At 35.1% G+C, this 23478-nt stretch overlaps 1 protein-coding gene across 2 annotated transcripts in view; it reads right to left on the bottom strand.

Moving 5' to 3' along the window:
* MFN1 (mitofusin 1) overlaps window positions 1-23478 on the bottom strand; it is a 35372-nt gene that overhangs the window by 8601 nt on the left and 3293 nt on the right. For both annotated transcript variants that reach the window (XR_011144087.1, XM_068961024.1), the window contains exons 2-14: window positions 23149-23264; window positions 21376-21511; window positions 19623-19785; window positions 15991-16115; window positions 13587-13695; window positions 12144-12251; window positions 9467-9620; window positions 9283-9350; window positions 4023-4144; window positions 2248-2374; window positions 1971-2075; window positions 1571-1673; window positions 1193-1422 (exon numbers count right to left, since the gene is read on the bottom strand). Coding sequence is in view for 1 of the 2 variants with exons in the window: in XM_068961024.1 (XP_068817125.1) it covers window positions 1193-1422; window positions 1571-1673; window positions 1971-2075; window positions 2248-2374; window positions 4023-4144; window positions 9283-9350; window positions 9467-9620; window positions 12144-12251; window positions 13587-13695; window positions 15991-16115; window positions 19623-19785; window positions 21376-21511; window positions 23149-23260 (1662 nt within the window). In the remaining variant the exon portion in view is untranslated. The remainder of the gene's footprint in view (window positions 1-1192; window positions 1423-1570; window positions 1674-1970; window positions 2076-2247; window positions 2375-4022; window positions 4145-9282; window positions 9351-9466; window positions 9621-12143; window positions 12252-13586; window positions 13696-15990; window positions 16116-19622; window positions 19786-21375; window positions 21512-23148; window positions 23265-23478) is intronic.

A 23478-nucleotide genomic window follows, 5' to 3' on the forward strand; every position in this document is an offset into this window, starting at 1 on the left:
TCTGGAATATATGTAAAGGACTCTTAAAAGTCAGTAAGAAGTCAAATAACCTAATTTAAAAATGAGCAAAAAATTTGAATACACATGTTACAAAAAGAAATACAAGAATAAGCATATGAAATGATGTTCAAAATCATCAGTCATTAGGGAAACACAAATCAAAACTATCAATACAATGAGATACAACTTTGTATCTGCCAGAAAAAAAAGCCTTGATTAGAATGTGGAGAAACAGAATGTTAATATATTGCTGGTGGGAATGTAAAACAGTGCATCTGCTTTGGAAAACAGTTTGGCAGTTCCTCAGAAAGTTAAACATGGAGTTACCATATGGCTCAGCAATTTCATTCCTAAATACTCAAAAGAAATGAAAACACATGCCCACATAAAAACAGTATATGGGTATTTATAACACCATTATTCATAATAGCCAAAAAGTACAGCAACTCAAATGTCCATCAGTTGATGAATGGATAAATAAAATGTGTGACAGCCACGGTGGAATATTATTCAGCGATACAAAAGAAATGCTGAATACTGACACATGCTACAACATTCATATAGTATGATGACAAATCTTGAAAACATTACGCTAAGTGAAAGTAGCCAGTCACATTTTGTATGATTCCATTCATAGGAAATGTCCAGGAAGAGCAAAAATAATAGCTAAAGAAACCTGACTAGCAGTAGGGCTGGTGGTGGAAATGAAGCCTGACTGCAAATGGGCACAATCATATCCTCAGGGGTGACAGAAATGTTCTAAAACTAGATTGTGGCAATAGTTTTAAAACCCTGTAATTTTCCTGAAAAATTACTGAGTTGATAAATTCAAAAAAGTTTTTTCAAATGATTAAGATTAGAAAATTTACAAAATAAGAGTATCAAAAGTGAATGCAGAGTAACCTACAACAGTACTGAATGGAAATTTGGGGATTGGCTTTTCCTTAAATATAGTAGTATACCTAATTCTAAAATGGCTCTATATCATAAATATTACCGTACAAATAAGCAAAGCTGACACGGCTAGTTCTACAGAGAAAATCACACAGATGAAATAAAAAGAGACTCTCAACTGGTAGGATCAGATACATACCGGTACAGTATAGCAATAACCACCTAATAAAAAGCCTACTCAAATAGAAAATTTTTTTAAAAATAGCCTACTAAAAGATATTTATATATAGATAGATACCTGAAAGATAGGCTCTGATAATCCTAGAAGCACCCGCTGAGCATTTGTAGGGCCCAAGAAACGATGGACAAGAGAAGACCAGCCCAGAGAAAAACGAAATACAATATCCTCTTGAAAATCTGAACATAACTTGTGACAATTTAGGTCATAGCTAAGATCAAATTTCTTGCAAGGAACCAGTGTATGTAGTTTATTCTGAATACCAGCTGGAAGTAATGGCTTCAAATTTTCTAGAAAGAACCAAATTATGATACTTTGGTTAACAACAGTAAATAATGTTTTACATTTTATAAGATATCTAAAAGATATTATAATAAATCTTTTATCATTGAAAAAAAGAGAAAAAACTACATATGAACTTGCAGACATAAATATTACCAATAATTTCTTGCTGGGATTGAAGCATTGAAGCGTTGACTTCATTGGTGCACCGATCAGCCAAATTTCTTCCCATTCCGTCTTCTATGTGCTTATTTAACTCCTGTTAACAATGGTAGTAAGTGTCCACATTATTTTCTTCTCTAGAACATATACAGACTTTACAGAAATGCTAAAACAGTAGTAAACACTAAAATGACTTTATTCTTTTGAAGTGGATAATTTTCTTATGTATTTTATAATTTACATTTATTGTAAGAATGCACAGGAGATCTAACAATTTAATCCTGTACTGATTGCCATGAGGACACTAAAATGGCCAAATCACTAAAGAGTGGAATAAGACTCAGTAAGATAAGTAAACTGTATCTGAATAACATTTAACAACAACGTAACTTACATTTTTATATACTTTCAATACACTTGGAGTAGGATGAAACTCAGAACAAAATTCATCAACCAAAACAGAGAGTCGACAGATTTCATCTGTCATTGCACATGAAACCTGGAAATACAAAAAAATCAGAATTAGAAAATTTAAACAAGGTGACTGACTACTCAAAAAAATCAAATTGAAAAAACTTAATATTCTTTTAAAGTAACAGATGGATAATATTTTTAGCACTATCAAAAGTATTTTCATTCCCAGATATTATCACAAAGCTAATGTTACCCACCTTATTTGCAACCTCCTCTGTAACCTCCCTGATTTTTTTTTTAACATCCAGTGTTAAAAGGTTCATCTGGTTTCGGATAAAGTCCAGTCTATCAATTTGGTCTTCCCTCTCTTCTATTGAATAAACCCTATTATAGTATGAAGAGTAATTAATATTCAGGATACATTTTAGTTCTAAAGAAATTAAGGAGACACTCACATATATTGAACCATCTGTTAGTGTGATATAAGAAAAAAAAAAAAAAACACCTTGTATTTCAACATCTAAAAGGGATTCAAATAACATTTCACTCATAAAATGTTTTACAGATGACTGGATAGAAACTGCTCTCTCTCTGCTCCTGTGGTACCTGAATCCCACAAAGTATTAATAAGGATTCTAAATCTCCACCCATTTCACAGATACAAATATTCAAAACAGAACTAACTCATTATTGAGTCTACTTAATGAAGCACCCTGCAAGCTCAATCCAGCCAGCTGCTAGTTTTTGTTAGTTTCCTTGGAATGCAGTCACATGCACTCATGTACCTATTGGGTGTAATCGGCTGCTTTTGCTCTGAACTGAAGAACTGAGTAGCTGCAAAATAGACAGTATGGCCCACAAAGCCTAGAATATTTACTATCTGCTAAATTTGTTAACCCTTGGATGACACAGGAAAACAAAAGCCTGAGATTCCTTTTTTAAATACCTTTAGCTAAAAGAGTTACAAACCATCCTCAATTCACATCAGTTTTTTGTGCCAGGTTTATTTCAATGTTTATATTTTTATAAAAATTAAGGTCAATCCAGTGGACCAATACTTACTTTGGCTACTGTAATATAGCAACTGAGTTCAATATACAGAAACACTGTGACACAGCAGCGATCAGACTCTGGGTTCTGACCCTTTTGTTTATTATGCTGCAAATTCTCTAATTTTATACATAATGCATCCTGCCAAGGTGCCAAAATTAGGCAACAGACCTAGATATGAGTGGAGTTTTCTTCTCAGCAAGATCAAATACATTTAAAATTACCAATTTTATATCATCTTGGATTTAATCTTAGATGCTTTGTATCTTTCCATTGATTGGCTTAAGTCCACTTAAAGGTTCAGTTGAGGCTTAACATCATTATGCTTGTAACATCTAGTAACATCTTGATCTTAGTTTCAAGTGTACCAAGTTTGTGAGAACTACCCTTTTCTTTGAATAGTGCTGGTTTCTGTATTCGTTTTCATTGTTATCAGGCAATAAATGAAATAAAATACTGTACTACAGTATGACATATGGAGTAATGCTTACCAAATTCACCTTCTGGCTGGCAGGTAGTACCACCTTGATTGTTTACCAGCTGATATAAAACCACAACTGGCATAAAAGAGTGATTTCAAGGTTTTAACATATGAATAAATAAAAGATGAGTGATAGGTTGAATGTAAAAAAAAAGTCACCTGTTTTGAACTTTGAAAAATTCTGTTTAAAGAAATGGTTCTTCTACTGCTTTAAAGGTATTTTCAAGTCACTGAACATTTAAAACTCACAACTCACACACAAGAATACTGAGATCGTATTCTGAGACTGTAATACTGAGAATGTAAATAATGTGTTCAAGGTTGTAAAAAAAAATGCTTAACAGTTTCAAATATTCATTAAAAAACATGCAAGTAGGCATCAGCTAAACCTATTAGGCTGATGTTAGTGTGAAAGGTATTCAATAATAATAAAAATTTCAGATCAGTCTTTTCATGTCGACACAAAAATAATTTTTATTTTGCAATAAAATGAATTCATACCTTTTCTCTGCTGCTGCCACGTTTATTGAATCCATTATGTTTTTCACAGTTTCTAGTATCTGTTTAGCTCTGATAGTGTGCTGTTCAAACTTTGTTTTCACTGCTGACTGCGAGATACACTCCTGCGAGGGGCCCAAGCCATAACACATTACTGTAATTCCATCCAAACATTTTCAGGAATTTAAACACAAAAACTTGCTGTTCATAACATTAACCAAAACAGACATAAGGAAAGAAAATAAATGAAACATAAACACAACTTAAAGTTATAAAGTTAAAAAAAGTCAAGGATTCAAAAGTAAAAGAGCTTTAACAGCAAGTTCATAGCTTTGTGTAATTTTACACAGTAATGTGCAATGGATCTTTGACTATACTATCTTCAAAAACAAATTAAAAAGGGTACTATTTTCAATGTTAAAAAAGATTTCCTATTAGATTACTAATTTTACTTGGATCACCTTTAATCTATTTCTAGTTCATCTATCTTGATCTTTCTCAAATTTGTAATTGATAACCTCATAAAGTTCTTAAGCCATGGAACCAGAATTCTACATTGAAAAAAATTAGTCGAATGATGCCACATAAAATTCATAAAAGAACTTCTACAGATTAAAGCCTGAACAAACTGAAAAGTACTCTTTTAACAGTACACAATGTAGTATTTTAAATTGTTTATAGAAAATATCTATAGCTATTTCTAAGATAATGCCATTATTGTCATGGGACAATATAGCATGTGCATACAGGTCAGAAGGATACATTATCTCATGTTTTACTTTCAAGTTAATTGCAGCTCTTAACTTACTAACAGTTCTACAAATCAGTGATTCATGACGAGTATTTTTTACACAGAGAATACAACAAAATGCATCACATATGATCATGGATGTTTCTTTTGTGAAATTGTTTCAATTTCAGTATGTGTGCATACTGCTTGTTATTTAAAACACTTAGTGTGATTCATCACTTAAATCTTAGCAAAATTATTAAACTGAAATTGACCTTTCACTTTTACTTCATAGAAAGTCTAATTCTATACACACATTAACGTCTGAAAACAACTTCAAGCATCTATAGAAAAATGCTAGCTGGTCTTCAAACAATCAAGAAACACTCATCTGGGTTACAACATCAATACTCAAAACAGATGTTCTGTAGGACATCATGTTTATTTTTTACAATAAATTTTTAAAAGGATATACCTTCCAACTCTCTAATATTTCCATGAATTTATTTTCTTGAGCTTAATATAAAACTGGTACAAACTGTGATAATTACTTCCTAAAGTAATACTATCCTTTATCAAAATAAATAGCTTTCAAGTTTTAAAGGTAGTCAGTACTCTAGCACTGTTGTTCGTTACCTTGAAATCATTGGTATACATTTAATCAATGTCCTATTTATAATCTATATTAAGCCTTTACATTTCTAAAATGATGATTTTGTTCACTTCACTTTACAGAAAGTGAAAGCACTCAGTCATGTCCGACTCTTTGCCACCCATGGACTATACAGTCCTTGGAATTCTCCAGGCCAGAATACTGGAGTGTATAGAAAACAAAACAGATTCATTTCTTTAGCTCCAGGGTACATGAGGATAATTCATTTAGCTAACAGTTTCCTTAACTCAGAGCCCACTACTTTTTTTCAAAGCATAGTCTCATTTTTGCTCATCATCAAGCTCATTTATAAGTTTCTCAATTATCATTAACCTTGAAAAGATTAGTGTTAGGAAGTTAAGAGTATTACTGTTTTGTACATGCCAGAGCAAAAGCCACTAAAACTACATAATATCAACCATAATATCAACCGCTTATTTTTTAATGACCAAAACAAAGCTTTGATTTTACTTTAAATAACTGTCTCATTAATTGCCAAATTAACCTTTACAAAACTATAATAAAAGAAAAAGAATAGTTTTAAAAGAAAAAAAGTTAAAAGAAATTCTATGTTCCTCGATGAAGCAGATCTAGATATCAGCAATGAAGACCCCAAATTTGTAGATAACAGCACAGTATTAGAGCTAGACTAGACAAAAAGGAAAAATCTCTAAGTTATTACAAGTTATTCCTTGATTCAAAAATATACAGTAGTGAATATGTAGGAAGAAGAAAACAGGCAACTGTTTTCTAATTAAAAAGTATGCCACACTGATGTTCTGATTAGAAAAATATCAAAAGTCAACTACAAAAGGAATACTCTATTCCAAATGAAGTACAGGAAATGCTAATTTAAATAAAACTTCTTTACTGAACCATTTCTCAGAGTCCTGTATACACTAACGTACTTATGAATCTCCATGGAGGTCACATATAGCCTGCAAATAGTAGCCAGACTTATTTCATCAGGAACTCTGCTTTCATAAGGTGAAGTTTAAAATACTACACCAGATGATTTCCATCTTGTCAGAATATGCCAGAGGCTGCTTGAAAACTTATTAAATTAGAAGCAAAACAATAATCACATTTAAGATCTTCTGATTTTCTACTTACATCCAAAGAAAATAGCTTACAACCAGTCATATGTAGTTACAAATTTATAAGTATTAATATTTATGTGTAATTAAAACATAAAACAAATTTGTCAAGACTTCTTGATAAAAGACCCCAAATACCCAATAACATGCTATTTACCACTCCAAACGTGTTACTTGGAAATATTTTAAACTGACAGAAGTGGAAGAAAGAACACCAAGATACCATATACCTTTCAGCTTCTTCTAAATCAAATGAATCTCAAGAGTTCTATGGTAAAGATCAGATTGTTTGATAAAATGATGAACTTGGTACAGTTTTTCTTTTCACAAAAATTGTAAGACTACACACACACAAACAGAAGTCAATTCTGAAAACAGAAAATGGGCATTTAAGGCCACATGTTGTCATCATAACGTTAAAAAAAAAAAATCAAGAAAAGTCATATGGGAAGAATCAAAATACCTGAATTTTAATAACTCCTGTATTGAGTAGGAAATGCCAAAAACTATAATTAAAAATTAATCAACAACGAAATCTGGATACGGAAAGCCATGGAAAACATCCAAAGCTACACTCACAGACAAATTCATTCCACTTTTATAATCAAAGCAGAAAAAAACTTCCTGTAAACATTAGTTGAACTGAATGACTAACAACCAAAAAATGCTATTTAGAATCTGATAAATTATTCAATTAATCTTTAGAGGATACAGCAAAGCAATAAAATCATTGACAAATCTCAATTAAGATTAAAATATATATATTTCTTATATACTTTAATGATATATCTATATATAGGTATATAGACAGATATAGAAAAGGAATACAGAAATTATTAAATAAATAATTTTATACTAAATTATAAATTCTCAGCAATGTATCAATTTATAAGAAATCATAAATTATCAAAATTAATTTTAAAGGTAACAAATTTGAGCTTTGGCCAACAGTTGAAAAGAGCTGTCAATGTAATTACCAAAAAAAGGTTTGGGCATCAAGACAAAATTGTTTGCCCATATGACTATTTCTTTAGGTAAATTCAAATCACTTTTAGCTAATTCTCATTTTATATCTATCATAGCTTTAAACAAAAATTTCAAACTCTAAAGCCTAACATTCTCTACAACTTCATGGAAAAGCTCTTGCTCATAAATAGTTTTTTTCAAACATAATTTTTAGATTCTCAAAAGAACTTTTAAAATAAAAAAGGAAATACCAAGTTTCTTCTAAAAACATTAGAAAGAACAGTTCCCAACTCTTCCTGATTATTGCAATCACTTGGGGAGGTTTAAACATTTAAGAGATTCCTAGGTCCGTCCTAGCCCTACTGGATTAACTCTCTGGGATAGGTCAGGAGCCTGCAGGTCTCTAAAGTACCTCATGTGTTTCTCATCACCAGCCAGGTTTGGGGACCAGTGCTCTACAGCACATCTTTTATTCTTCTCATTCCCACCTCTTCAAGGAGATATTCTGGGAAAGCAAAAGCTGTACCAGGAACCAATATGAAAGAGGTATGAGTGTATAACTGAACAGTACATGATTTGGTAGGAGAAATCAAAGATAAACACATACAGACAAAGAAAGAAAAGCTCAATAAATAAGAAAAGATGAGGGAAACAACAAAAGATACTCTCTCCAATATTTTTCCCATGGATGAAATGACTGTTCCTGATAACAGTGGGTAGAGGATTAAATCTCTTACGCAAGAAAAGGGCAAGAATATAAAAATGATCTTTAATTAACTGGGATATCATGTATCCTACAGCTTAACTTGACAAAACACCTGTTGATATTCCAAGGACCTCTGAAGAATCAGAAACACCTTACCAAGGGAACAGAGAGTATGCTGTCTTAAACATTTTGTCTTTGTCTACCTAATGGTCTTTTTTCTTCTCACCAAATTAAAAGTAGGGGATAGTGAGCAAATGATTAATTTAAAAAATTCTGCCAAGTACATTCAATACTTATGTCCTTAGTATTATAATAGTTACTACTTACAAGGAAGAATTACAGATGGAAGTTTTTTCAGTTCTGAGTATTTGTGTTCATCTGGGGGTTAGGAGATATGAAATCTAATAAATACAACTAGATAGAGCTAAATTAGAGCCAAGAAGATTAACAGCTGAAGTATTTTTCAGTCAATCTAGGATGTTTTAAGGTCTCTGAATAAAACACCTATCCCAAAACATAACAGGATCTTCTCTCTCCACTAGCACACACATTAGTTATTCCTGCACCTCAGTAGCTTAGATTCCCCTAAAGTATAGGACATGTATCTTAATTATTTTTGCATCCGTTTGGTTTGTTCAGCACATTTGGCATAAAACGTGGAGAATTAACAGGTGGCAATACAGTTGAGAAATGTAATTAACTTTTGTCAAATGGTGTTAACTATGTTCTATCAAAAGAAAAGAGATCTTCATTTTGCTCTATTACCCATTCCAACAGCAACTACATTTCTTTAATCTTGTCCCTAACTACTGAATATAGAGTATTATATTCATCACACAACACAATATTAGAAAATATGTCTCATTTAGATACAAACGCATTTTAAAAAAAAGAATAAGAAATTACAATCATTAATTCTCCATTCTTACAGATCATCCATTTTGCAGGGACCTTCTTTCTTCAAACTTTCCTTGCTTCACTTGCTCTGTCAGAAACTACACTAAATAACACCAAAGGTTATTAACAAGGACAGGTAATGAAAACAGAAGATTATGCTCACTTTCCAACCAATGCTAGTTTTATATTAGTCAATACATTCACAAAACTCCTACCTCAAAGATTTGTTCAAAATTCTGAAACTCTTGTAATCTTGCCTGAAATCCTTCTGCAAGTGCCCCACCTGTAATATTTAGGTGAAGAGGTTTAAAACCTGGTATATAACAAGATAAGATATTTGCATGCTACTTTTATAATCTATATTTATATTTCAAAAGGAAATCTATAATGAATACATACCACCTTCTGGCATCCCCTGTGCTTTCTGCTTTCTAGCACTAAGAACTTCCTTTGCAGAAACAAAAAAGATACGATTGCGTGCTTCTAAAGGATCCACAACTCTGAGCTCCTCCACCAAAAAATGCAGGCATCTTTCCATGTGCTGTCTGCGTACCTAGCAAAAAAAGAGGGTATTAAAAGAATTCTAATAACTAAACAAATGTGAGTTACAGGCCTATACTAACTCCATTTATAGTGATATTAAGGATGGCATCACCGACACAATGGACATGGTTTTGGGTGGACTCCAGGAGTTGGTGATGGACAGGGAGGCCTGGCATGCTGCGGTTCACGGGGTCACAAAGTCAGACACGACTGAGCAACTGAACTGAACTGATTACTATACTATGTAGTAACAGCTGCCTTATATTTTTTTTTATAGCAATTTTTTTTCACCTACTTTTTAAAAAATTGGACTATAGCTGCTTTACAATGTTGTGTTAGTTTTGCCTTATAATTAACAAATAAATCTAAAAATTCTAATAAATGAAGTCTGATACTTGCTGATAGGAAATCTTCCTCTTAATGATTCTTCCTTGAACATTTAATTTAAAACTCTGATGGACCATCAAATACTACACAACCATTAAGAAATATATTGTAGCAAATACTAGTACTTAATGGCACAGGGAAAGGTTCTTAATTCTGTATTAAGGATATATGATGTGTATACATATTTACATAATTAATACGTGGCATACAGGCAACACTCACTAAAATGGGCGGCAATTTAATTTCTTCCTTAGGATTTTATTTTCTAAATTTTCTACAATGAAGCTATTAATACCTTTAAAATTAGAAAATAAGTGCTGCAATCAATTTGCTATAATGAAGTTAGTTTTATTTTGGAATCAGAGCATAAACGGTATATTTTTCTTCCAAAAAACACTGGGAATTAAAATTTGGGAGAATATATTAGCTATGGATTAGAGCTGTGACATTAAGTTTAAGATTAGCACTTGGGTATCTAAATTACGAATAAGGATTAGAAGTTAGTTAGGGTTTAGTACCAGCATTTAACATTATGGCTACGATAAGAGATCTCCATGTTAAGACTTAATAAAATTAAAGAGGCATGGAGAAGAACAATCTGTGGGTGCTATCTTCTGATTCTCTGATGATTAAATGAGAGCTTGATTTGAAAGAGTATGATCATAAAATGAGTTAATAACAGGATATAAGGTTTCACATTAAGCAAAATTTCAATTTGGGGGGGTCAGGGGAAGAATGAAAGCAAATAATCTAACATGTGAATAGTGATGGGACAGTATAAATTTTATTTTTTTAATGTATTTTCTAAAGTTTTTTTGTTTGTTTGTTTTTGATCAGGCCATGTGGCTTGTGGGATCTTAGCTCCCTAACCAAGGACTGAACCCATGTCCCCTGCAATGGAAGCATGGAATTCTAACCACTGGACTGCCAAAGAATTCTCCATAAGTTTTCTTAAAAAAATAATAAATACATACTACTATTAAGATCAGAAATACCATCAAGCAAATTAAATATTACTTGTACACTAAATGCCAGATTCTTCATCCTTTCTAAAAAGTTTCTAAAACCACTGGCGTGACTAAAATGAGAAACTAGAAGCAAAAAATACCAAGCACTGGCAATGACACAAATCAAGCACCACTCTCAATGTGGTGATGGAAATATAAACCTATATGAGCACTTCAAAAAGCTCTTGGGCTGCATTTATTAAAATAGCATTTTCTTTACCTATAATCCAGGAATTCTACTCCTCAGTCAATACCCATGGATTACTGATTCCTGCATTACTGACACTGTGAGTTGGATAAATCTGGTCTGGGGGCAAGAGCTATTCTCTGTTACAGATTGTTTAACAGCATTGCAAGCTTCTCCCCACTAGATGCCAGTAGCACACAACCCCTCACAGTGAGAACCTCTGGTATATATCCAAGAGACATACACACCAGTGTGCAATAAAAAGACATACACAAGAATATGCCCAGCAGCATTATTCGTAATAGCTAAAAGAAGGAAATTTACCCAAATGCCCATCACTAGCAGAATGAAGAGATCAACTGTTATTCATAGGATGAAAGACTATACCATAATGAGAATGTACTTCATCTATGCACGAAAGAATGGATATACGTCACACATTTAATGCTGAACAAAAGAAACCTGACACAGAAGTGGATATTACGTGGTTCCATTACACAAAGTTGAACAACCCAAAAAATTAATTTAGGCTATCAGAGACACAAGTGGTTATCCTTTGGTAGGAGGGTAGAGGCTAGAAAAGCAGGATACTGGGGTGCTGGAATGTTCTGCTTCTTGACCTGGACCCTTACAAAGGTATTACATTCGTAAAATTCACTGAGCTGGACACCAATGATTTTTTCTGTTATGTTATACTTAAACAGAGAATTAAAAAGGATGTTTCAAGATCTAAAATGATTTGACAGTACTGTCATAATACAACTTTATTTCAAAGTAGCTTAATATTCTGTCTACTTAGCACATATCCACTTCAGGTTCTGTACAACTATACTCTTTTCTCAAGTAAGAGAATAGCTGCTTATGATGTTCTACTCTATGATGTGTATTGTTTTCTCAGATACCAATGTACATTACTATATTTCAAAACTTGAGGGAAAAAAATGTAACTTACATCGTCCATATATTCTGGCTCTGATGCAGAGGCATCCCAACGATTATTCAGGATAAAAATATTAGGCTTGGAAAGTCGCTCATTTACCTTGTGAAAAAACTGTTTTTCCTGAAAAACACCCAATACCCAACAGTATGTTCACTTTTAAAGCTACTTTATTTCTATATTTATATGTGAAACCTTATTTGAATCTAAAAGTTTGAACCATTTAACAACAGTGAGAACACCCAGAACACCCACAGAGATAAAAGATCCCAAAGCACTCAGAACATTAAACTTCCAGAGATGACAAAATTAAAATATAAGAAAGCAAGAGTTAAGGTTTTCCTGCTTCTCTCATGAGTCTTTATTGAAATTCAATTGAACAAATATTTATCTGTTTCTACTACATGCAGGACATAAGATACTGCTAGATATGATAGTATAGTTAAAAATCTACCTCAAATCTTCTTAGAGATTTAGACTAAGTAAATTAATGTAAAACACATATATCATAATAAACAATAAAAGCTATGTGCCATAAATGCTATACAATCCAACTAAAATTAAGAAATGATCTATAAAGGAGGAAGTGGTGATAAAGATGGGCTTGATGGTACCGATAATGGCTTTTTGAAGGATGGAAAATTGAGAGGGGAAAGAATTGTGAGCCAAGAATAACATAAACAAAGGTACCAAAGTCAAGATGTATATCAAAGTTTGTTTATCTGACACCTCAAGAATGGAGTTACTCTAAACCAGATTTTAAACATTTACCTCTTTTTTATACCATCAGGTTGTAAACAGCTGTCAGTGCTGTCAGAGCAACAGGGTTTATGATACAGTCGGGCCACATAAACACTGACAACACAGTGACAAAACAGGACTTGTTGGTAACACGTAGGTTTTAATAGTGTTTAGCCATTTATATGCTTCACTATAGCTTTGGATATTAGATATAAAAACTCTGGAAAGTTTATTTGAGATATGTCTGGTTCTAGACATCCTGGATAAATACTCTTCTGTGTTTAACAGCAGCTTAGAGTGTACACAGGTAAGTGGAAATCTAGGGTATACACAGGTAAATCTTTGTGAGAAAGTTGACAAAACTCAAAATATGAAAAAAGCTTTGCCTGCCAGACAGGGAGGTGAGGTGGGAGTGTTATATCTTATTTAAAATACTTAAGTCAACAGCTTAACAATTCTGGTGTCTGTTCCTTTAGAAACCTGCAAATAACTACAGTGAATGTCAACAACACACCTTGGACTCAAATACTCACTAAAAGCTAGAACCATCAATCCAAAATCAGTCCTTCTAGTAGCACAGAAATGCAAACCCCTTCATTCACCCGTGATATTACAGCTTCATTCTAATATATGATTTGGATTTACCTTACTTTTCATAATCAGAAAGGGTATTACTTCATATTCTATCACTCAAACAAAATAATGATTAGATCCTACCGTGTTCATTAGAGTTGATTCGGAATTTGCAACCAAAACGAAGACATCAGCATCTAAGCAAAACTTATCAATCCAGCTATCCAGCTCTGTAGTGACATCTGTGCCCGGACTAATGGGAATAAAATAAGAATTATACTTTATATATATATATATATGTACCTATGTATTTTTTCTTTTTGCCATGTTGCACAGCATGTTAGGATATGAAATCCCCAGTTCCCTAATCAGGGATGAACTCACACCCCCTGCACAGAAGCGCAGATTCTTAACCACTGGACCTCCAAGGAAGTCCCTATACATTCTTTAAAAGAAAATTTAGATTACAGAGAGATAATTTTTTTTAACTTTTAAGAATTAGTTGAAGTCTAAAGGATAGGATTGCTACCAGTTATCAGTCTGAGGCCTACGAGATTTAAATTACTTTCTCACCTATCAGAGAGCAGTTGTGGAAAGTTGAGAATTGTACGCTATGTATTTCTGTTCTGCTGACAACTCCCAGAACCTATCCAACTGACAACTAAACAAGTGTTAAAAATGTTTATTTATTAAAGAGAGAAAACTTCATGATTTTTGACAAAACAAGTAACATGAGGAATATTTAAGATCTTTATGCTTTAATATACAATATTTGTTGTTCTCTTTCTGACCTACTCTATTCTGTGTGTCAGACTCTAGATCCATCCGCATCTCCACAAATGACCCTATTTCCTTTTTATGGCTGAGTAATATTTCACTGTATATATGTGCCACTTCTTTATCCATTAATCTGTCATTAGATATTTAGGTTGTATCCTTGTCCTGACTACTTTAAGTAATGCTGCAATGAACACTGGGGTACATGTGTCCTTTTAAATTATGGTTTTCTCAGGGAGAGTAAGACTGATATGTGTGTGTGTATATATATATACATATATATACACACACACACACACACACACTACCATATGTTAAAATAGATAGCTAGTGGGAACCCGCTATGAAGCACAGGAAGTCCTGTTTGGTGGTCTGTGATGACCTAGACGGGTGGGGTGGAGGGAGGTCTGGGAGGCCTAAGGGAGGGGACATATGCACACATATAGTTGATTCACTTCATTGTACAGCAGAAACTAACACAGCATTATAAAGCAATTATATTCTAATAAAAAAAATTTTACGCTTTAGGAGGCTCAAAATAAGCACTAGAAAAAAAAGTGAGGCTAATACACAATTTATACTATAAAAAGTATAGTCCAACTGTACATACATTGGCTTGATGTATCCTGTGACCAGCTGGCAAGATAAACAGGTTGGGGTCATGGATACAGTCTGGCCATCAAGTAAAAGAAAAATTAAAACTATTATATCTAAACTAAATGTTTTTAGGCGATTTCTCTGGCAGTTCAATGGTTAGGGGGTGTAAGTTCAATCCCTGGTTGAGGCACTAAGATGCCATATAACACATGGTATGGCCAAAAATTAATTATTTAAAAAATTAAAACATAAAAAAATAAACTCAATGTTTTTATCTCCCAAGTACCTTTTCTCTCATCCAAGCTATGTCTGTTGATTACTTGAAATACTCTTTCAATCAAAAGGGAAGGCCCTCATCAAATTAAAAATAAAATTCCATAAAACACTGAAATTTTAACGTAAAAGAGCATACCACAATTTTTAAAAAATCATTTAACTACTTTTTTTTTGGTTAAGGACTCTGCTAAAGGGACACACATTACCGTTTTATTAAGAAGCAATGTAGTAGGATGATTTTTAAAGAATGTATCAAATGCAGGTTAAACAGAAGAGCTAGGAATAAATTACAAAAGCTTCTGATTAATTCTTGAACAACGAAAAGCTGTATGAACTGTCCAGCAGTTATTTTGCGAAGCTAGGTCTCAAGAATGATTACTGATTAAAAACGATAACTGGTTAGAGTTATCTATCAAAGATATCTGGGCTCCCAAGGATGTTGGTTCAATCCCTGGGTCAAGAAGATCCCCCAAAGAAAGAAATGGCAACTCACTACAGCATTCTTGCCTGGGAAATCCCATGGACAGAGAAGCCTGGTGGGCTACAGTCCATGGAGTCAAGAGTTGGACACAACTCAGCGACTAAACCACAATAATCAACATATCTAGAATCAGACAGTCTCTAAGGCCCAGCTCATTATCCAAACTACAAAGTCAATCTGGTGAAAAAAGTGGTCAGTTCTTGAAATTTCCTGTACTAGAATCATACTGGTAAATCAGCACTTTCATGTAACCATTAAGAAACAAAATAAAAAATAATACCTTAAATGTTCTGTCTAGCAAAGCAGAAAAAACCAGCACAAAAATTAAATATTTTTATGTAATGCATTCTACACGCAAGCAACATTTCTATTAAACAAAACTTTAACAATGAGAAAACACTTCATGTGTAATTTTACCTGTCTACTAAAACCAGGTCATCTCTCAAGAGGGCACATTTTGCCTTTGGCCAAAACACATGCACAAGACACCCAGCTTTCAAGTCTTTGTCCATATGAAGGGCGTGGGCGAGCTGATTAACTGTCTAAAGAGGGAAGGGAAGAAGAAAAAAAACTACTTGTAACAAAATACTAGAAAAATTTTAATTAGGACTTGCTAAGCTTATTTTTGCAAAACACGTAGAAAAAGTAGAACTTTATATAATTTGAAATAAAACCATCTGGGGAAATCTTGAAAAACCTGAGGTTAAAAATTACCAAGTAGGAAAAAAATAACAGCCATGAAAACAGTTGACTCATGCCATCGTGCCAAACAATGTGGGCTGGAAACATTCTAAATGCCCCAACAAATGGCATCCTATGCAACACCTGAACTTGATTAAACTGTATGTATGAAAAAAAATCTATAATATATTAAGGGAAAAAAAGCAAATCAGAAAATAGCATATAAAACCGTTTTCTTTTAAAACTACAGAGAAACACCAATTTCACTCTATACCAAAGTATTTCCACTGATTTTGGAAGTGTGTGAGTTGTGGAGTTTCTTTTCTTTTTTTCTAATTGTATTTCCTGACTCTTCTAAAATGAATTTATTGCTTACTAATTGGGGGGTAGGTGCGGGTAAAGGAATGTCACTAGGCAGTATTCACACAAGCATGCTTTAAAGTTAATGACTATGCCCACTCGCTGGGCTGGATGAAGCGCAAGCTGGAATCAAGATTGCCAGGAGAAATATCAATAACCTCAGATATGCAGATGACACCACCCTTATGGCAGAAAGCGAAGAACAACTAAAGAGCCTTGTGATGAAAGCGAAAGAGGAGAGTGAAAACGTTGGCTTAAAACTCAACATTCAGAAAACTAAGATCATGGCATCCGGTCCCATCACTTCATAGCAAATAGATGGGGAAACAGTGAAAACAGTGACAGACTTTATTTATCGAAAAGGAAAGGAAAGTGAAGTCACTCAGTGGTGTCCGACTCTTTGCGACCCCATGGACTGTAGCCCTACCAGGCTCCTCTGTCCATGGGATTTTCCAGGCAAGAGTACTGGAGTGGGTTGCCATTTCCTTCCCCACGAGATCTTCCTGACCCAGGGATTGACCCGGGTCTCTGGCATTGTAGGCAGATGCTTTACCATCAGAGATACCAAGGAAGTCCACCAGGGAAGTTATTTTTGGGGGGCTCCAAAATCACTGCAGATGGTGACTGCAGCCATGAACTTAAAAGACATTTGCTCCTTGGAAGAAAAGCTATGACCAACCTGGACAGCATACTAAAAAGCAGAGACATTACTTTGCCAACAAAGGTCTGTCTAGTCAAAGCTATGGTTTTTCCAGTAGTCATGTATGGATGTGAGACTTGGACTGTAAAGAAAGCTGAGCGCAGAAGAATTGATGCTTTTGAACTGTGCTGTTGGAGAAGACTTTTGAGAGTCCCTTGTACTCCAAAGAGATCCAACCAGTCCATCCTAAAGGAAATCAGTCCTGAATATTCTTTGGAAGGACTGATGCTGAAGCTGAAACTCCAATACTTTGGCCACCTGATGGAAAGAACTGACTCATTTGAAAAGACCCCGATGCTGGGAAAGATTGAAGGCAGGAGAAGGGGACGACAGGGAATGAGATGGTTGGATGGCATCACTGACTCAATGAACATGAGTTTGAGTAAACTCCAGGAGTTGGAGATAGACAGGGAAGCGTGGTGTGCTGCAGTCCAGGGGGTCACAAAGAGTCAGACACGACTGAGCAATTGAACTGAACTGACTGATGGCCTCTCTTTCCGTTTAAGCTCCCTAAAATATTTCTACTCCTCAAGATGACTTCTGATATACATTCGTTTATTATCTTTCATGTATGTGTTAAATTAAACATACAATTAAGTTCAAAGGGCTTAAGACAAAATTAATAATCAAGGAAAGGGCATCAGCACACATACCTCTATGATTCTTTTGCAATTTACATGAAGCTTTAAAAGGGAAACATCTATTATCAAATGGCCACAGTAGTCCTGATCAGGGTTGAAGTGAATTTCCACAGTGACAATGATAGGTAGTGTTTTTTTTTGCTTCCTTTTATAAACTTTCTGATAGAATTACAAACCTGTGACTCCTCTGTATGGCTTAAAAGTTTGAATATTTTCATAAATATCATCTCACTTATTGTTCATAAATAAATACTGAAGGGTATTAGACCGATTGAGTTACCTGCTGTGATCAAATAGCAAACTCACAGGAGGATGACTAGACCTATGAATTTGCCTACAGTTTAGTCAAAACTAAAATGGCATGGATCTTCACATACTGAACTTCTGTATTTGTGGGAAAGCTCTTATGACTGAAGTGAATATAATGAGAAACAGTGCCTTTTCCACCTGCTTTCATACCAAAGCAAACACCTTGAATCCTAATTGTTTTTTCATTTTGGCTGAAAAAACCTAGTGCCACTGAATTCCTTAAGAAATTTATACAAGGTAGGGAACTACCGGAGAAGGCAATGGCACCCCACTCCAGTACTCTTGCCTGGAAAATCCCACGGACGGAGGAGCCTTGTGGGCTGCATTCCATGGGGTCGCTAAGAGTTGGAGACGACTGAGTGATTTCACTTTCACTTTTTACTTTCATGCAATGGAGAAGGAAATGGCAACCCACTCCCGTATTCCTGCCTGGAGAATCCCAGGGATGGGGGAGCCTGGTGGGCTGCTGTCTATGGGGTCACACAGAGTCAGACACGACTGAAGTGACTTAGCAGCCGCAGCAGCAGGGAACTACCACTGGCCTTTATCTGATAAAGTATAGCATTTAGACATGAATTAGCTTACCAAATATTCCAAAGGCAAAAACAGTTTCTAAAGACACAGATTTGGGTCAAAAACAGATTCCAGAGCCCAATTTTTTAAACAAAGTTTTGTTTAGAAAGACAAGATTTGTGATTAAACAGCAATGACACACTTCAGTAATGTTCTTTTCACTGGGAACAGCACTTTAAAATTTTTATAAACTTTTCATTCTAATTTATCTTCATTTTAAGTTAAGGACAGGTTTGATTCTTCTAAGAATTTAGCTCTGAAGCAAAAGTACTTTAGGAAATCCAAAATATTACTGATGGTTTTAAAAGCTATGACCCTGTATGCAAGACAGCAAAAAAGACACAGATGTGTATAGCAGACTTTTGGACTCAGAGGGAGAGGGAGAGGGTGGGATGATTTGGGAGAATCGCATTGAAACATGTATACTATCATGTAAGAATTGAATCACCAGTCTATGTCCAATGCAGGATACAGCATGCTTGGGGCTGGTGCATGGGGATGACCCAGAGGGATGTTGTGGGGAGGGAGGTGGGAGGGGGGTTCATGTTTGGGATCGCATGTACACCCGTGGTGGATTCATGTCAATGTATGGCAAAACCAATTATTAAAAATTTAAAAAGAAAAAAAAATAAGAAGAAAAAAATTAAAAGTAAAAGCTATGAAGAGAAATACTAATGGTTCTTCCATCTCTAGCAATGCAGACATCTTGTAAAAAGACTTTCCAAAAGAACAAGTTAAGGACATTATTTCAGGTGCATTATGCTACTAAAGGTCAAACAGTATACCTTCACACTCTTTTTTTCATCTGACCCTTCTGTCATGAGATAGGCTTTATCTCCATCGGTTCCTTCAACACTCAGGAAGCAATTGGTTGTATGGCCAATCCCACTAGGGAGGACTTTATCCCACAACATGGCATTGATAACAGAACTCTTCCCACTGCTTGTCCTGAAGAATGAATACACAAAATCACGACAAAACATAATGATGAAAATTTTGTTCTTTCACTGGGTCAAAGGCCAACTTTTTTAGAATGCAAATATTGTACAAAAATTTCACCAGCTTCCATTTTTTATGAAAAAGTTGACAACTTGATTTACATAACTATTAGCAATGTACATTTCAGAAAAATAAAATGGAGGAAAACAAATCCTACTCCCATAAAGCTATCCTCCCTTACCCTTTTTATCTTTCTTGCTTTTTGATTCCCATCACAAGGTGTTGTCTAATATCCCAAAAATCTGGGCGGGACCTTCTTCACATGCAAAACCCATTCCTATTTCTTCTTCTCAAGTAGGACAACTGAGTCATCACTTCCCCAACAAGCCTCTTCCCTCCTACTCTGACTCCTACTCCACCCTAATCTGAGGTAGGATCTCTTTCATGGACTTACTTCACACTGCTGTTGCTGCTGCTGCATTGCTTCAGTCATGTCTGACTCTGTGTGACCCCCGAGACGGCAACCCAGCAGGCTCCACCGTCCCTGGGATTCTCCAGGCAAGAATACTGGAGTGGGTTGCCATTTCCTTCTCCAATGCATCAAAGTGAAAAGCGAAAGTGAAGTCGCTCAGTCACGTCCGACTCTTAGCAACCCCATGGACTGCAGCCTACCAGGCTCCTCCATCCATGGGATTTTCCAGGCAAGAGTACTGGAGTGGGGTGCCATTGCCTTCTCCTTACTTCATACTAGACTTTGCATAAGGTCAAGCGGGTAAACCAAATAAATAAAACAAAAGACAAACAGAAACAGAGCTTGAAGAAAAGTTTTCAAGGACATAAACAAGGTGGTTTAGTAGAGAATAACTGAAAAGGAATACCTTAGATAGCTTGATCTGGAAAGGTTTCTACAGTATCATTTAGAATGAGACTTAAAAAATGCAAAGGAGTCAGACACTGAACAAGACACAGAGAATTCTATACACAGGCTACCACCAAGCACTAAAGCCCTAAGATGGGAAATAGCTTAGAAGGCCTACGAGGTTAGCTTAATGAGTAAATAAATTCCTCCACTGATACACAACACATGATATCTGAACAACCAAGTATGGGCCTTGTCATTTGTCTTTGCATCTCTAGTGCCTAACAGAGTGATTGGTACACAGACAGTTAACAAATGGTCCCTAAATTAATGTATGAGCTGTGGCAGAAACCATTCTTTTCACTCCAGAATTTCTTTAAGGCATGGCATGTCTTATTCTTCCTCTGGGAATCATGGGGCTGAAAATCTTTTTGGAAGACACACCTGATAATCAATAGAAACTTAAAAGAGTGAGTCACAAATTATACTTATCTGTTTTTCTATTCTTATAATTGGCTAAGAAGCCAATTCTTAGAGATGAGCACCCTTAAAAAAGAAATGACTTTCATAAAGCTTTATTTTATACCAGGAACTAAAATGAACAAATTCTTTTACATGCTAATAGCTTTAACATTTAATATTAGCAGAAATTGCTGTAAACAGGAGGAGAAGGAATACCCTTGCTGAAACATCAAAAACAAAGCTGCAAACTATCCTTGAGAGGAATAGTAAAGAATTACCTGCCAAAAAATGCCACCTTCATGTGTCTCCGAGACAGCACCTCACCAATGATGGAAAGCTTGTTTCTATACCTCTGTATTTCCATCAGATCATCCTCCGTAGCTACTCGGTCAAGTTCTGGATTCTTATATGTTGCTGTGAAATTAAAATGGTGTTAGACAAAATAATACAGATGAATATTAAGTTAATTATAGGGCTTCCCTTGTAGCTCAGTCAGTAAAGAATCTGCCTGCAGTGTAGGAGACCTGGGTTTGATTCCTGGGTTGGAAAGATCCCTGGAGTAGGAAATGGCAACCCACTCCAATAATTAGAAAAAATACTTAAGATGTACATACATTTCAGTTTTGTTCTATATTAACATGAAATTTGAAAATAAAAATAGCATGGTATCTGAATATTTGGTAAATGGTGTATGCCTTGTTGCAATGGGTCATTAAGAATACTGCTCAGAATTTACAAGATTATTAAAAATTACAGAGGTCCAGTCAAAAGGGTATTTATTTATTTTTAAAATGTTTATTTGGTTGTACCATGTCTTAGTTGCAGCATGTAGGATCTAGTTCCCTGACCAGGATTTGAACCCAGGTCCTCTGCATTGAGACAGAGTCTTAGCCACTGGACTACCAGGAAAGACCCCAAAGGGTATTTACTATTCATCTAATACAAAGTACCCACCTAAGACCAAAACGCATTTCTGAACAGAGTTAACTAGAACCTAATATCCACCAATTATAATTTCATTCTGACAGGAGCTTCAAATCTTGAACTGAGAAGAGGGATTCACATGCTAAGAGTGAGGTTTGAATAGGTAATGGTTGTTCAGTCACTAAACTCTGTCTGACTCTTTGTGATGCCATGGACCACAGCATGCCAGGCTTCCCTGTCCTTCACTATGCTCAAATTCATATCCATTGAGTCGGCGATGCTATCTAACCATCTCATCCTCTGCCATCCTCTTCTCCTTTTGCCTTCAATCTTTCCCAGCATCAGGTGGCCAAAGTATTGAAGCTTCAGCCAACTCCACTGAGCTGGCTCTTTGCATCAGGTGGCCAAAGTATTAGAGTTTCAGCTTTAGCATCAATCCTTCCAATGACTATTCAGGGTTGATTTCCTTTAGGGCTGACTGGTTTGATCTCCTTGCTCTCCAAGGGACTCTCAAGAGTCTTTTCCAGCACCACAGTTCAAAAGCATCAATTCTTTGGTGCTCAGGCTTTATGGTCCAACTCTCACATCCATACTTGACTACTGGAAAAACCATAGCTTTGACTATTCGGAACTTTGTTGGCGAAGTGATGTCTCTGCTTTTAATACAATGTCTAGGTTTGTCACAACTTTCCTGTCTCACTTTTCACTAAAATAGATCTGAGATGTTGACTTAACTGTTGAGTTGACAGTGAGATAAGTATAATGGCTAAATGTGGGCCGCTTGACTTTTTAGTCTGGGCATTTACAAGCTGTGTGATCTTTGGTAAGCTGCTTACCTTTTCTGTGCCTTAGGTCCTTTATCTTTAAAATGAGTGTGATTAAAATCTGCCTCAGTGTTAAGTATTAAATGAGCTATTATTAACTGCTTAGAACAGGACCTCACATATACACTTCTTAGTTGCTATTAATATAATTCAATTATCCTCCTTTGGTCAGCAGAAATGGGTTTTCTTATGGTATCTCATATAGCACAATGCTCTGTGTGTGTTCTGTATCCAAGGTTGAAAGAATAAAGGATCTTTATATATTTTCAAAAGTAATTATTTTAAAAACTTAGAGAAACGAACCTTCAACAAACTGTGATCCTTCTGTAACAAACTCCAGTAACTGGTCGAAGATTGCTGTAATTGTCTTCTTAGCCAGCACGAAGTGCTTCAATGGAGAAGCAGTTTCTGCCATTATGCTGAAAATAAAAAGTTAGAAAAGTACGAGTTAAAGACACGTGAGTTAATGGCACTTTTCAGCAACACTGACTCCCCAATGAAACAAACTTCCAAAATATTTATTTGGCTCTGCTGGGTCTTAGTTATAGTTTGTGGGCTCTTCAGCTACAGCATTCAAGCTCTTAATGGTGGCATGTGGGATCTAGTTCCCTGACCAGGAATCAAACTCAGGCC

This window comes from Capricornis sumatraensis, chromosome 1, assembly GCF_032405125.1.
Source record: "Capricornis sumatraensis isolate serow.1 chromosome 1, serow.2, whole genome shotgun sequence".
NCBI lineage: Eukaryota > Metazoa > Chordata > Mammalia > Artiodactyla > Bovidae > Capricornis > Capricornis sumatraensis.